At 41.4% G+C, this 12,764-nt stretch overlaps 1 protein-coding gene across 1 annotated transcript in view; it reads right to left on the bottom strand.

Moving 5' to 3' along the window:
- Positions 1-7,883, bottom strand: part of LOC118822427 (teashirt homolog 2) — a 54,107-nt gene extending 46,224 nt beyond the window's left edge. The window contains exon 1 of the mRNA XM_036591477.1: positions 7,331-7,883. Within this exon, the coding sequence (XP_036447370.1) occupies positions 7,331-7,370 (40 nt within the window). The 5' untranslated portion in view covers positions 7,371-7,883. The remainder of the gene's footprint in view (positions 1-7,330) is intronic.
- Positions 7,884-12,764: the final 4,881 nt, after the last annotated feature.

The following is a 12,764-nucleotide window of genomic DNA, read 5'->3' as shown; positions in this document are numbered from 1 at the left end:
TTTCCTCACACGGTGTTGTTAAAAGTCTGCACAGTGCACAATGCCTCTAACCATTAATATGTTCATCGAGTTCCCTTAATCAAGTTGTAAGTACAACTGAATTATTCTATATCCTACAAGGACACCTAAGCTGTCACTGCTTTTTAATGAGTTTCAATTAAGCTGTTAGTTTCAGAAGAATGGTGCAGCGCATGCAGGCGTGCGCTCACGGCCCGGCAAGGACACAAACAAGACATTTTATTATGGCAGACTTAGTCTATTTAAATGTTTCATGTCTTTTAGCAATGCGAGTTTCAAAACATGGATATAATTTTTATAAAAAAATGTAATGAGTCATAAATTAACTGGGCAACTTGTTTTAGCAGATGCAAGATAATATACTCCTAAATATTCGCCCTAAACTGTCTTGCTTTGAAGATGTGGAAATGCTCTTCTGCTGTTCATCTTCAGAGTTGCATTTATCATCTGCACATGAGCTACAGTGACATTTGAGGTGTATCAAAGCTCAAGTATATTGACATTTCACAGTGATGTTACAGCATTTGTACCAGAAAGTTCACTGGTAAAAATGAGCTGTCTGGCTTAGGAGCCACTGCTAAAAACATCATCTCACTTAAACTGCAATAAACTGTAATTTTTCACCTAAACTGGTGATTTTCTCGGTTGTGTAAATGGAATGTCAATTTTCTCTGAGGAAACATCACTGGTCTTGCAGCAGCACAGCAATATGATATAAAATTTGAGAGATAGAATATGGACTTCTAGTTAAGAAAATTGTGTACATTTAGCATTAATTTTATAGTTAATCCGAAATTAGCAATATGTAAAGCCTATTCTTTTAGCATGAGCAACACTTTAGGATGAGCAACATTTATCATTATCATTACAGATTACATCACATCACACTATGCTTTTCTAAGCATATTGTGGGTGCTGTCTGTACTTGTCCTGTTTAATTAGATTTAGTATAATAGATGAAATGCTGAATAAAATCATTTATAGTTTTATTTATAGTTTTTTAATAATATTTTAAAATGTGGCACAACTAGTTCTTTTTTGTCAGTTCTGACTTACCAAACCTCCAAAACCTACCAAAGAAAAATATCATGATGCATACTGCACATTGTAAAAGCATCTTGTGAAAGTTTTAGGTTATATTTTTGCAATATCGGCCACCAATAATATCATGCAATGTTTTCATATATTGGTACTTATCTTAAAGCACTCTATAAAAGGTCAAATGGGAATTATCATCATCGCGAACAGTGACTGCTCTGGTGAAAATGTGTGAGCTGAGCTCCCACTGACCTCCAGGGGAAAATGGAGAGGATACGACAAAGAGGTCAGCCAAGACTGGCGAATATCAAGTTGATTCATCAAATTAGTTCCCATGTAATTGCGTGGCATGACTCGCCGTTAAACGTGTCAGCAATAAAGCTGTCAAGAAGCCATCAGCGGCCATGTTAAATGAAGACACAAAAAGCACGGGGGTTCACGACTTGGCTCTATTTGGACGCTGGCCAGCGAGGTGGTCAGGATACTACCACTTCAAAGATTTAGCTGCGGCACTCTCATCAAGATGTGTACTGTAGCGATGCGTTTATTACATTAATCAATACGATTTTCACAGATGCTTTAATTAAATATCTCGCCGAGATGCCTCTTAGTCAAGGCTTAGGTCTAATGATAGTATGAAATTAAAATTTTAAATAAGATTCATGAAAACAAGCTGACAGTCTCTCTCTCTCATTCAAATATGCAACACCATTACAAAATCTACTTGTCCACAAGAATGGGAAATACACTGACTTACTGTTGCATACGTAAACCAAGTCAATATAATGTATCCACGATTCAGGAAAAATAAATAAATAATAGAAAATGAGCGCTGATGGAGGAAGTGAAGCAGAGAATGCCTGATAACATGATAAATTCCACCTTTACCTGAGGACCTTCTGCCCCACTGCTAAGTATAGTCTTGTGAAAGTTTGCCTTTCTAATTGTTACAGATTGCACCATTAGCAAAATATTGTCGTAGCTCCTGCACCCGTAGACAGTAGCAGGCGAGGGTTAATTTGCATAATAAATCTTAATTGAGACTCATTAAGCACTTGATTGGAAGCAAATCAGGTACACTGTGGATAATTTTCAGATTAATGAAGTTTCTATCTTTTTCCAGCAACACTGTATTTTTCTCTATCTGCACATGATGCACTGTGACCAGAAAGTGAGGTTCTGTTTCAGCAGAGGTAGGCCAAGCAGTAATGAAACTCAAGGTTAACAAGGAATTTCTAATGGATTAGCAAGCAGTCTTTATACATTAACTGCACTGGGACAACTATATGCGTACAACCACATACACGTCCATTAACACAGTATGGTCTACTGCAGGAAGCAATGACGATGCTTTAAACAACTGGAAACTATGTTTTTTCTTTCATAGTTCACCAGCGTGTTAATAAAAATGATAACTCACATGATGTTGTGGAAAAAAACAATTCCAGAAAGAGCTATCAGAACAATCTTGGGTATTAGGTAATGGGCACAACATGTTCCTGTTGTACCCTTGTGACCGTGACACCTTTAAAGCCGAATAAAGCTTTGTGTTCATATCAACAGGATCCTATCACAATGAACTGGGGTAAATATGACAGAACTGTGAAACTTGATCCCAGCCCTCAGCTCTTGTCCTGACATGGACACTCCATCTGAAATCCATCTGGAGGTGGTAAGATGAGCCCACAGTGATTGTTTTGAACAACTCTGGAGCCATATGGGCTCCTGAGGTGGGTCAACTACTAGCCTAGCACAACAGCTTACATCTCCAGTTTCACACCAAATCTTTGTTCCTCTCTCTCTTTTGCGCGGAGGGTGGGAGGGTTTATGAAAAGGCTTCCGAAAGAGCTGGTGAGGGGCCTGTATGGACAACAGCCCCTCTTCTCCAACATGGCTAAAAGATCAGCTCACATTTGGCAGGTGCACTTGGCGTCCGGTTAGATCATTTCAGCCGCTGTCGCGCACTGCAACACCACCAGAATTCCTGCCGGTAATCAAATAGCAGGCACACAAAAGGCATTCTGTGTCATCGTTAGGCCCTTTCCCCCTCGTCTCGCTCTCACTTGAGGAATCGACACAGATCAGTTGCCTTTCCTCTCTCCCTGACTGCCATTCCGACCTCAATCTCCCGAGCCTGCTATCTGGGGAGACCAGGACAAAATACCATTTTGTAATTTCTTTTATACTTGGATGTCTGGCAGGAGTAATGAGTTTTAGTCTGGGTGCAATAAAGTCTCTCCATAACCTCACTATTGTCGTGCTTAATGATGAAAAAAAATCATAACAAGAAATAGCCTTTTCTACTTCTCACAGGGATGATCGTGTAGAAACATTATTTGGCCCAATTGCCCCACCGCCGTATCAAATTGTGTCATTTGCCTGGAAACTGGCGCAGGTCTCCGAGGGAAGGAGAGGTGAACGTGCGGTTGAGGTGGCAGGGTGCGAGGCGGCCCTATGCCTGCCTCGGGACCAATCAGAGAAGACTCTTTTTTCCTCCTCTTCTCCTGAACCACGCAGAAATAAAAAGCATGGCGCTCTGGGCACATGAGTCTTCTTTCTTCTCACCTAGGCTTAGCACCACCCTGTCTCCTTCTCAGCCACACAGTAAGTGCCTTCCCAATATGCATCCAGCTAGCCCTGCCCACCAGTGCCAAGGCAGGCTAGCGGAAATACCATGACATCATAGCCACAGAACAGGATGAGCGCTTCTGTGGTTGAACTATTATAGCGATATAAACAAACAAAGAGGAATTAGCACAACAGAGGAGGGAGCACGGCTGCAACTAATCGAGGCTAACGGACCTGTAAAGACAGCTTTGAATTTGAATGCTGTGACCCAAACGTTTCTTACTGCTATTCAGCATAACACCATCAGCTAAGCATACTATTTTTCTAGCTTTGTGCCTCCACTACACACTTACGTTAGGTTGTTAAAGTAATGTTGAATTCCAAAACGGCAAGAAAAGGGCATTAAAAAGCAGAAATAGGGCAGATGTGTCCATGCCTCTGTACTGAACACCATTTTTTCTCTCCAAGCTTAAATGGCTCTTAGGCAAATGACTGCACTGGACTGCTTCTTCTACCTAGACTAGACAAACAACATCTGCCTTGATCCTTGGATGTTTCCAGAACAGACCACTTAGGAGGACTTGCAGCTAGCCAATTCCCAGAAGCCGCTGTCACTCACTTACTGGCACGGCAACACTTAATGCCTTTGTCTGTTCTCCAATTTATCTTGTTAACAGCAAATTGGGCTAACGGTTTGAAGCAGAAGCTATTGTAGGGCCGATAAGAGGAATTGCTGCTGAGGCTGGGAAACAATGTACAGGCCTCGCCACATTGCCATAATAACTCTACTATGAAGAAATGAAACCTGTTTGATGATATCATTACCGCCATGAACAATCAGTTCCTTAATTTAGACCAGGTTTACCAAACGCTCCTGTACGAAAATGACTCCAGTTGGGTCGCTTCTTTTTTATCCAAAGAGCCCAGAGGTTGTCCAAGCAAGTTTATTTCATAGCGCTGATATAAGTAATCCTTAACTCTCTGTTTGCACACACAGTAAATCCAATATGTCTGACCTTCACGTGAACGCTGACCGTCTCAAAGTCACACAACAAATATTAATTGTGTAATTCAGCAGGGAGGCCTCTTTACCCTGAGAGCCTGTGCTTTTTGTTTTTTTTTTTCTTCAGTGTGGAACGATAAGCTGCAGATAGCACTTCGCACACACATAACACAATAACAGCCATTTCACCCAAAGAGACCCACTATATCTTCAAGGACTGCAAACACAAAAAAAATGAAAATGAACTCATTCCTTGCATCTTCTCCGGTCTTATTTTAATACCTCCCCCCTCTCTCTCTCCTTGTTCACCCCTCCACACATCATTAAACATATTATTATAACATGAGTGTCAGCCCGCGTCTCTCCCTGCTCCATTCTTGCTCTGCCAGGTAATCAATTTGTCGTCACTCTCTATAACCCCAGTAAAGTCATCAAGCGAAATGAGTTACAGCTGCAAAAAGCCTTCAAGAATATAGGAAAGGGGAGGGTACGGGGAGGATGGGGGGGCAGAGAGAGAGAAATGACAACACAGGCCCCGGAATATTCCGCCGCTGATAGCACATCCCAGGTCTTGAAGATGAAATATTAATGCACAATTTGTTTATCTGCGGGCCCACATCTCTCCTGCACCGAGCTGTTAATTTTCTATCGGCGCAGACAACGGATCAGTCAGTCATGAACTCTTCACAGCCATTACCGGGAGACATTTTGATTAAGTATTCCTAATGTAGTGGATAGGAAAGAATGAAAACACTCTGCCTGCCAACTTTTGATTGACCATTAAGCCACTGATGAATGTGCCTGTCAAAGAGGAGACAATTACCTCAACAATGAAGAAACTCTTCTGGAAGGCTTATTTCTCCATAGGGCTGACACATTTACCAGATTACAGGCGAGCAGGCCCAGAGCGTGTAAAAGGATCGCTCAGGAATCTTTGCAGAAAAGTTCACCCAATAATCGCGCTGCCTTTGTTTGAGGGAAGGGGTTTTTAGGGGAGGGAGGGGACGTATGTACGTGTGTGCGTACGTGTATGTGTGTGTACAGACAGCACTTTGAGGAAATGAGGGACGGTTAGAGGGTCTCAGTGTCAGAAGGCGGCAGAAAGATTCGCCATTGCTTGAACTATCTGACCCCCGTGTACAAGCTGTTTTCATAGCCTTTATAAAACCACGATTCCTTATAATAACTAGTAAATAAATGAATCACAGTATTTGCAGCAAAAATAACCAACAACACATGCTTTCCTCCAGAACTTTGACTTTTATACAATTAAAGTTCTTGATTATCACATTTCTTTGGAATTGATCATTTGTACTGTAAACAGAATGAAATAGATTTACTTTTCTATTTATTATTAGTAAAATTTTAAAGGAGTAGACGCACTATGTCGCTTGCCTCATGGCTTTCAGTGCGCTATAAAGCAAACAATTCTTAAGCACGAATATTAAGGCACTTGCATGCCTAGTTTAGAGTTTTATTGTAATTCTGCATTTACGTTCGATATCATTCTCTCTTTTCATAGTTGACTGACGCCTCATGAAAGTGTAAAGTCAGCGAGGCACCAGAGACAGAAATGTTGACTGTGATCACAACACATGGATACAGTGTTTAAACTCAACTACACTTTACAGTATACCTCACTTTACGTCCTATTTCGCTGTCCTTTAAAGAAAATGATCATTCCTTACATGTTGTGACCCTGCTTTGCTTTTTCTTTTCTGGGATTTCTGGGTAATTGTATGGACACAACGAACACAGACAAACACATAAAGACACGATGAGAAACAATGTGACTGGAGAGCCATGGTCATACATAACACAAGTGACCAAGATCTTCATTATGGTTCTATTAGAACTGAATCAGTCAATAAACGTGGCGTCACAGCGTGAGGATAAAAACAGATTTTAAAATGTTGCTTTCCTATTTCTGTGAAAATTACGAAGGTTAGGTTACGATAAAAGATAAAATGAAAGCGAAGAGAAGCCGATAAAATGTTACTGCTGTGTCTCCTCACCTCTCCCTTCAGGATTAGAGAGCTGAAACTGCTCATATAAACACTAACGGGGTCGTCCTCATTCATTCTGTTTCTCTCTCTCTGAGTGTGTAGGCCTTGCCGTGAGAGTGCGCGCGCGAGTGTGTGAGTGTGTGTGTCTCCGTTTGTGTATGAGATATTAAGGGTTCATAGGAAGTTCAGCTGATACTAGGATCCAAGCGGCCCATCCATCTAAAAAAATCATTCTCGTGAGCCCGAGTTTTGAGCCGTTGGCTATCTGTGGGCTTCGGACCTAGCCTAAAAAAAACACGAATAAAGTTCTGAACTCGAAACTTTTAAAAGTCACAAACTACTCAGCCCACAGTTTGTTCAAAAAACAGTGAGATGATTTTTTGTCCTAAAGCTTACGGAGGCTGTAAACATGCCCCGAGAGACGGTAAAGCAACGTTAGCCTAAAAATCCATAGATGAAGCCGCGCGAGCCGTTTTCGCATTAGCCTCCGTCAGTCAGTCAGTCAGCAGCCGCGTACAGGCGGTTAAACACGCCGCACTGCTAACTGAGGAGTTTTACTTTCTCACGGATTCTGAAGCGATGAGGTCCACGGTGTGAGAACGGACGCGTCCCTGTGTTAAAATGCGGGTGAAATTGGTGTGTGGAGGGACAAAAATTGCCGCGGAGAAGAATGATAGGTGTCAGTTTTGGTCCTTACCCGCCGCTCGCCTCGGCGCCTGCTGCTTCCTCCTTGGCATTTTGAACTCGCGCTGCGTTCGCGTACAAATCAAACCAGGTGAGATTCGTACGCGCTCTCAAATAGTCCGTACAGAAGAAAGAGCCGCTCTGCTTATTTCGCCCTTTTCACGCACTTCGCCTCCTCCTCCGTAGAATCCAGTATCAGACTCGCCGCCTTGTCAAATCAGGTGTCACTCAGGACGGTCTCTCTCTCTCTCTCTCTCTCTCTCTCTCTCTCTCTCTCTCTCTCTCTCTCTCGCTCTCTCTTTTACCTTCTTTTAGATCTATGGCGGACTGTGTTTTCTTTTCTCTCTCCGTGTCTTTCCCCCACCCCGCCAGCAGAAGCCCAAAGGACGAGCTCTGTCAAACGCCCCGTCTCAGTTTGTTCGCGAAAGGTGGAGAGAGAGAGAGAAAAAAAAGAAGAAGAGAAAGGAGCGTTCGCGTGAAATAACTGTTAGCTGTATCACACGCGCAGGCAGGGTAAGGCGATGCCAGCGAACATCGATCCATAGAGCAAACTGAACATTAAAAACTCCTCCCTCCTCGCCTGGACTTGATGATGGCAGCTAGACATTTGTTACACTAGATAAGCACGAGTTTATTAAAGAGACAGAGGCCAGCGAAAACATGAGGACGAGGCACCAGGAGGGCAAAAAAAGAGGGGCCAGTGTTTCTGCCTTTTTTGTTGTTTTTGTTGCTTTGATAGATTTACAGTGAGGCTGAAAGAGCTTCTGAAAGGTTACACGCTTTGTTAAAGTTAGGTTTGAAAAGAAAAGGTAGAAGAAAAATCTAAAGCAAAACAATAACAGACTGTTTACTTCTAGCGTCAACATGCATTTTTTGTAATTGGTTTACATTCAGATTTCATTTGAACTGCATTAAAGCCAGGTGTAAACGCACCCAGGACGAATTAGGATTGGATGATTTTGAGCACATTTAACACAAAATGGAAATGCCTTTTCCATGTTTGTGTACAATCACATAAGCGGAAATGTGAGAGAGGATAAAGAGGAGGCTGGAATTAATCGGAAACCTTTGAACCAATAAAAAGCAAGCTTGCTGATTCGTATCATAACTGGTAAAAGGTAAACGGAAGTAAAACAGAAACATTGATATGCTTTAAAGTTAAACTGGACTTCATGTGGTCACACTAGTGATGCATTTGGATACACTTTGTGTACATAGCCCACAATAGATTATCTATAGATGTTCAAAGTATTAAGAACATATCTGGTAAAATTCTCCACAGTGTTAGGGTCAGGGTTAGGATTAGTACCAGGGTTAAGTTTTGGTTTTGGGGTGAAGTTAAGATTAGGATTAGTGTTAGGGAAAATTTAGGTATTTAATAGTTCTGCCAAATAGACCCAGGAGGCAAGAGTGTAGGAGGAAAATTTTTATATCGTCAATAAATGGAACTTTACAAGTTGAAAGATAACAATTCAGTAGAAATTAAAGAGTCTTTGGCGTAGGCCCCATCCTCGGTCCAGGTCTTGGAGTGTTGAGACCCCCCCAGACAACCAAACAGGGACCCAACTGGTAGTGCTGGGGAGGAAGGAGGGGAACGTCAAAATGTACGCACCTGAGAGCAGCAGTACGTAAGTCAATTCATTTTAAAGACAGGCACAGGCCCGTAATAGGTTAGGAGTAATGAATGAATGATGTAGCATGAGAGTCTTCCTGGCCAAACTTTCGCTAAAGCTTCCATATATTTAGTTGAATATAAGTTAAATAGAAGAAAAGCATGTACAAGACATCTCTCCAAATAAAGTAAAACTGCAAATTTTAGTGAAAAATATAAATGGAATCCTGCTAAAATATATTCAGATACAATCCGAACATGAAACGCTAATACAAGATGTAAACAAACTTAAACAATCTTCAAAGAGCCCTAACGAGTGTTTAAGTATGTCTCTTTTCAGGAACATTATTTTTTTCTGATTTGAAGATGGAGCTCACCTACTCCAACAAAGACCAACCAAAAACACAAACTAAAGCGCAAGGCTTCTGTAAATCTAAATTTCAGTTCTGTCAGCTGTTATTGTAGTCCAGCGAGGTAAGATGAAGGGAGCGAGCTGCCTGTCCCATGTGCTCTTTTGCTGTCCCGCGGTTTTGTGTCCCAACCTCTCCCCATCGCCGATCATTGAGGTCACAGATAAACAAATGGCTGGCTATTACTCACAGGCCACGGATGACCTCAGTGCGCACCCCCTCGCCTATAGCTGCGTGATAAATGATAGCTGTGTCATACAGAGAGATGATACTGCCTTTGTTAATCTGTTATGCAATGACGTTATTCGATTCCTGTTCTCTCTCTATCTCTCTCTGTGTCTCTCTCTTTTTGCTCTCTTTCTTTCGCTCTCTGATATGAGACGTGTGAATGCCAGTCACTGTGGCTTGATGGTGGAGACCTCCCATGAACTTGAAGTGAACTCAGACAATCAATCAATGTTGAGCTCCACTTTGGCCTTACCTGTCTGACAGCTTTTAACAACTGGTGAGTACAAAAGCTTTGTGTAGGGACAGCTATCAAGCACGCGTGGACGTAAGCGCGCACACACATTCTGACTCCCATCACCATTTTCCACCTAAGTATTCTATACCACTGGCAGAGTGACCCCTCCTCACCTGTTCCCCTCAACTGCCCATGTGAGCAATGACCATGGCCAGTCTTTTCACAGGCCTATGAGTTTTAGAGCATTTTTTTCCCTGTCTGGAGTCACATGGGGGTATTTTGTCTATATGGTTTGAGCAGTCAGGCCAGATATCAACAGGCAAGTGCTTTATCAAAGGATGACCTGCCGAGTCTTTTCATTTAGCTTCTCTTTCTTTTTCCTCTTTGTTTTGTAACACTGAACCAGCCCTGTCATGGATAAATGACTTCCGAAAGAAGCTTTCACAGTGTGCATTCCTAAGCAATGCACTGCGTACATCCCCATGCCTCATGTGAAAAATATGGTTTTGATTCACAAACATGCTTGCAATCTAGCCATCTCAGGCTAGGGTTTTCCAATCACTGCCAACGTAATCAAACATTGCCATGAGTTTGTGATTGCATTGTATAGATAGACGAATAGAGGATACCCACAGCATGGCACAACAGAGCGACATAAACTATAATCTCTGACCTCGAGTCTGATGAATTGTAGACATAGGCCCTCAAATATAAGCCAGTGCTGCCTGACAGAAGGAACTTTTTTGCAACTGTTTCCAATAAAGGCGACACAAGCTTCATTTACATGGTTGGATTTTTTTTTGACTGTTTAGTTCCGCAGCCTTGCTGCAAATCGGCAGTGCTGGCGTGCTAATTAAAATGCGCTCTCCATGATGAAAGAGCCGAGGCCTGGGGAATCTGAACCTGCTTCTGATTCAAAGCTGAAATTTCATGTGAGACGGACAGCCGGTGATTGAAGTTTGGAGACCCGTAATTTTCAAAGTAGAACAACAACATATGCATATTGTTAACAGCAGATGCTTAATTTGAAAATCTAATACATATAACCTAATTAAAAGTGGAAAAAAAGAGAACCACGAGCAGAATTAAATAGCCAGCCACGGCGCTTTAAGGGTTGAAATATTCAACACAAGCCTTGTTTGTGGTAATTCAAATGAATGCAATTCACAGTCATAACAAACCAGTCCCAGTTTTGGAGACTGCAGAACTTTAACACTTGACTAGGATTTTCTGCATTTGATTTTCATGTAATTTCATGTAATTTTTTGGAATGTCCTTCAAAGATAGCTGTTTGATTAAATGCACACAGTATCTCATGTTGCCACTGACAGCTTTGCCAAAGACAGCAATGACATTATTCAACCAAATGTAGAAGTAAATATCAAAAATGGAGGCAGAAGCTCCTCATAATGAATCTTTGTAATAGGCAAATATTGCTTCAGCCACTAAGCCTGCATAAGCACAGAATAGTGACCTTTTCTTTTGCATTATGCAAACATTGTATTTATATTTGTGTTACTGTGTTTATTTTATTTCAAACCACCAGGAAGTTACTGGACAGGTTGGAGATACAGTTCAGTAGCATCTCTGCATTGCTGGATGAACTTTAACCCTTAGAAGTTAGAGTTATTTTCAGTTTGCTGTACTATTGAAGTGTTTGGAGTTACACCTGTAATACATAGACCTTGATAAAGGCTTATTCCAGTAGGCGACTTCTTTTGTCAGCTTTGATGTCAACAGCTATGTCAGATGATGGCATCTTTTTCTGATATCAGTTTGTGTCTAACAGGCCTCTAACAGTAGTTAGTGACTGTAACAGTGAGTGTAACAGTAACACACTACAGCTAGTCAGTAACAGTCACAGGTTTTAAGAGATCTATTTCTCATTTATTACTCTGATAGGCTTCTAACAGTAGTCATCAGTTATCAGTGGTTAGTCTAAATACTTCTCTCTAATGACAGGCTCATTTTTTTCCTTTCTCTGTATTCACTATTGTATATTAATTGTCAGATCTTATTCCTGTGTTATTACTTTGCTATCCAGTGTCAAGCACAGGAGGATCTCTTTATTTAAATACATGTAAATAAAAACAGAGTGCAATGATTTGCAAATCTCATGGACCAATATTTTATTCACAATAGAACGTAGAACACATATCAGATGTTGAAACTGAGACATTTTACCATTTCATGAAAAACATTAACTCATTGAGAACTTGATGGCAACAATGCATCTCAAAAAAGTTGGGACAGGGGCAACAAAAGGCTGGAAAAGTAAGTGGTACTAATGAAGAAGACAGCTGAAGGAGTTATTTGCAACTAACTCACATGACTGGGTATAAAAAAGAACATTTTAGAGAGGCAGAGTCTCTCAGAAGAAAAGATGGGCAGAGGTTCATCAACCTGTGAAAAACTGCATCTAAAAATCCCTGTACACAACAGAACAAGGCTGATGGTCAATATTGGATGCTCGTGATCATCGGGCCCTCTGATGGCACTGCATTAAAAACAGGCATGATTCTGTACGGGAAATCACTGCATGGGCTCAGGAGCACTTCCAGAAATCATTGTCTGTAAACATAGTTCACCATGCAATCCACAAACACAAGTTAAAGCTGTATCATGCAAATAAGAAATCATATATAAACAGTATTCAGAACAACTTCTCTGGGCCCAAGCTCATTTAAGATGGACTGAGGCGAAGTGGAAAAGTGTTCTGTGGTCCAATGAATCAAAATTTGAAATTCTTTTTGGAAATCATGGACACTGTGACCTCCCAGCTTGTTATTAGCACACAGTTCAAAAGCCAGCATCCATGATGGTATGGTGGAGCATTAGTGTACATGGCATGGGTAACTTGCACATCTGTGAAGCCACCATTATTGCTGAACGAAATATACAGGTTTTGGCAACATATGCTGCCATCCAGTGTCTTTTTCAAAGAAGGCCTTGCATATTTCAG

The sequence above is a fragment of the Colossoma macropomum genome, unplaced genomic scaffold (genome assembly GCF_904425465.1).
Source record: "Colossoma macropomum unplaced genomic scaffold, Colossoma_macropomum, whole genome shotgun sequence".
Classification (NCBI taxonomy): domain Eukaryota; kingdom Metazoa; phylum Chordata; class Actinopteri; order Characiformes; family Serrasalmidae; genus Colossoma; species Colossoma macropomum.
The sequence above is the reverse complement of the archived record's forward strand: the minus strand, read 5'-3'. Positions and strand labels throughout refer to the sequence as shown.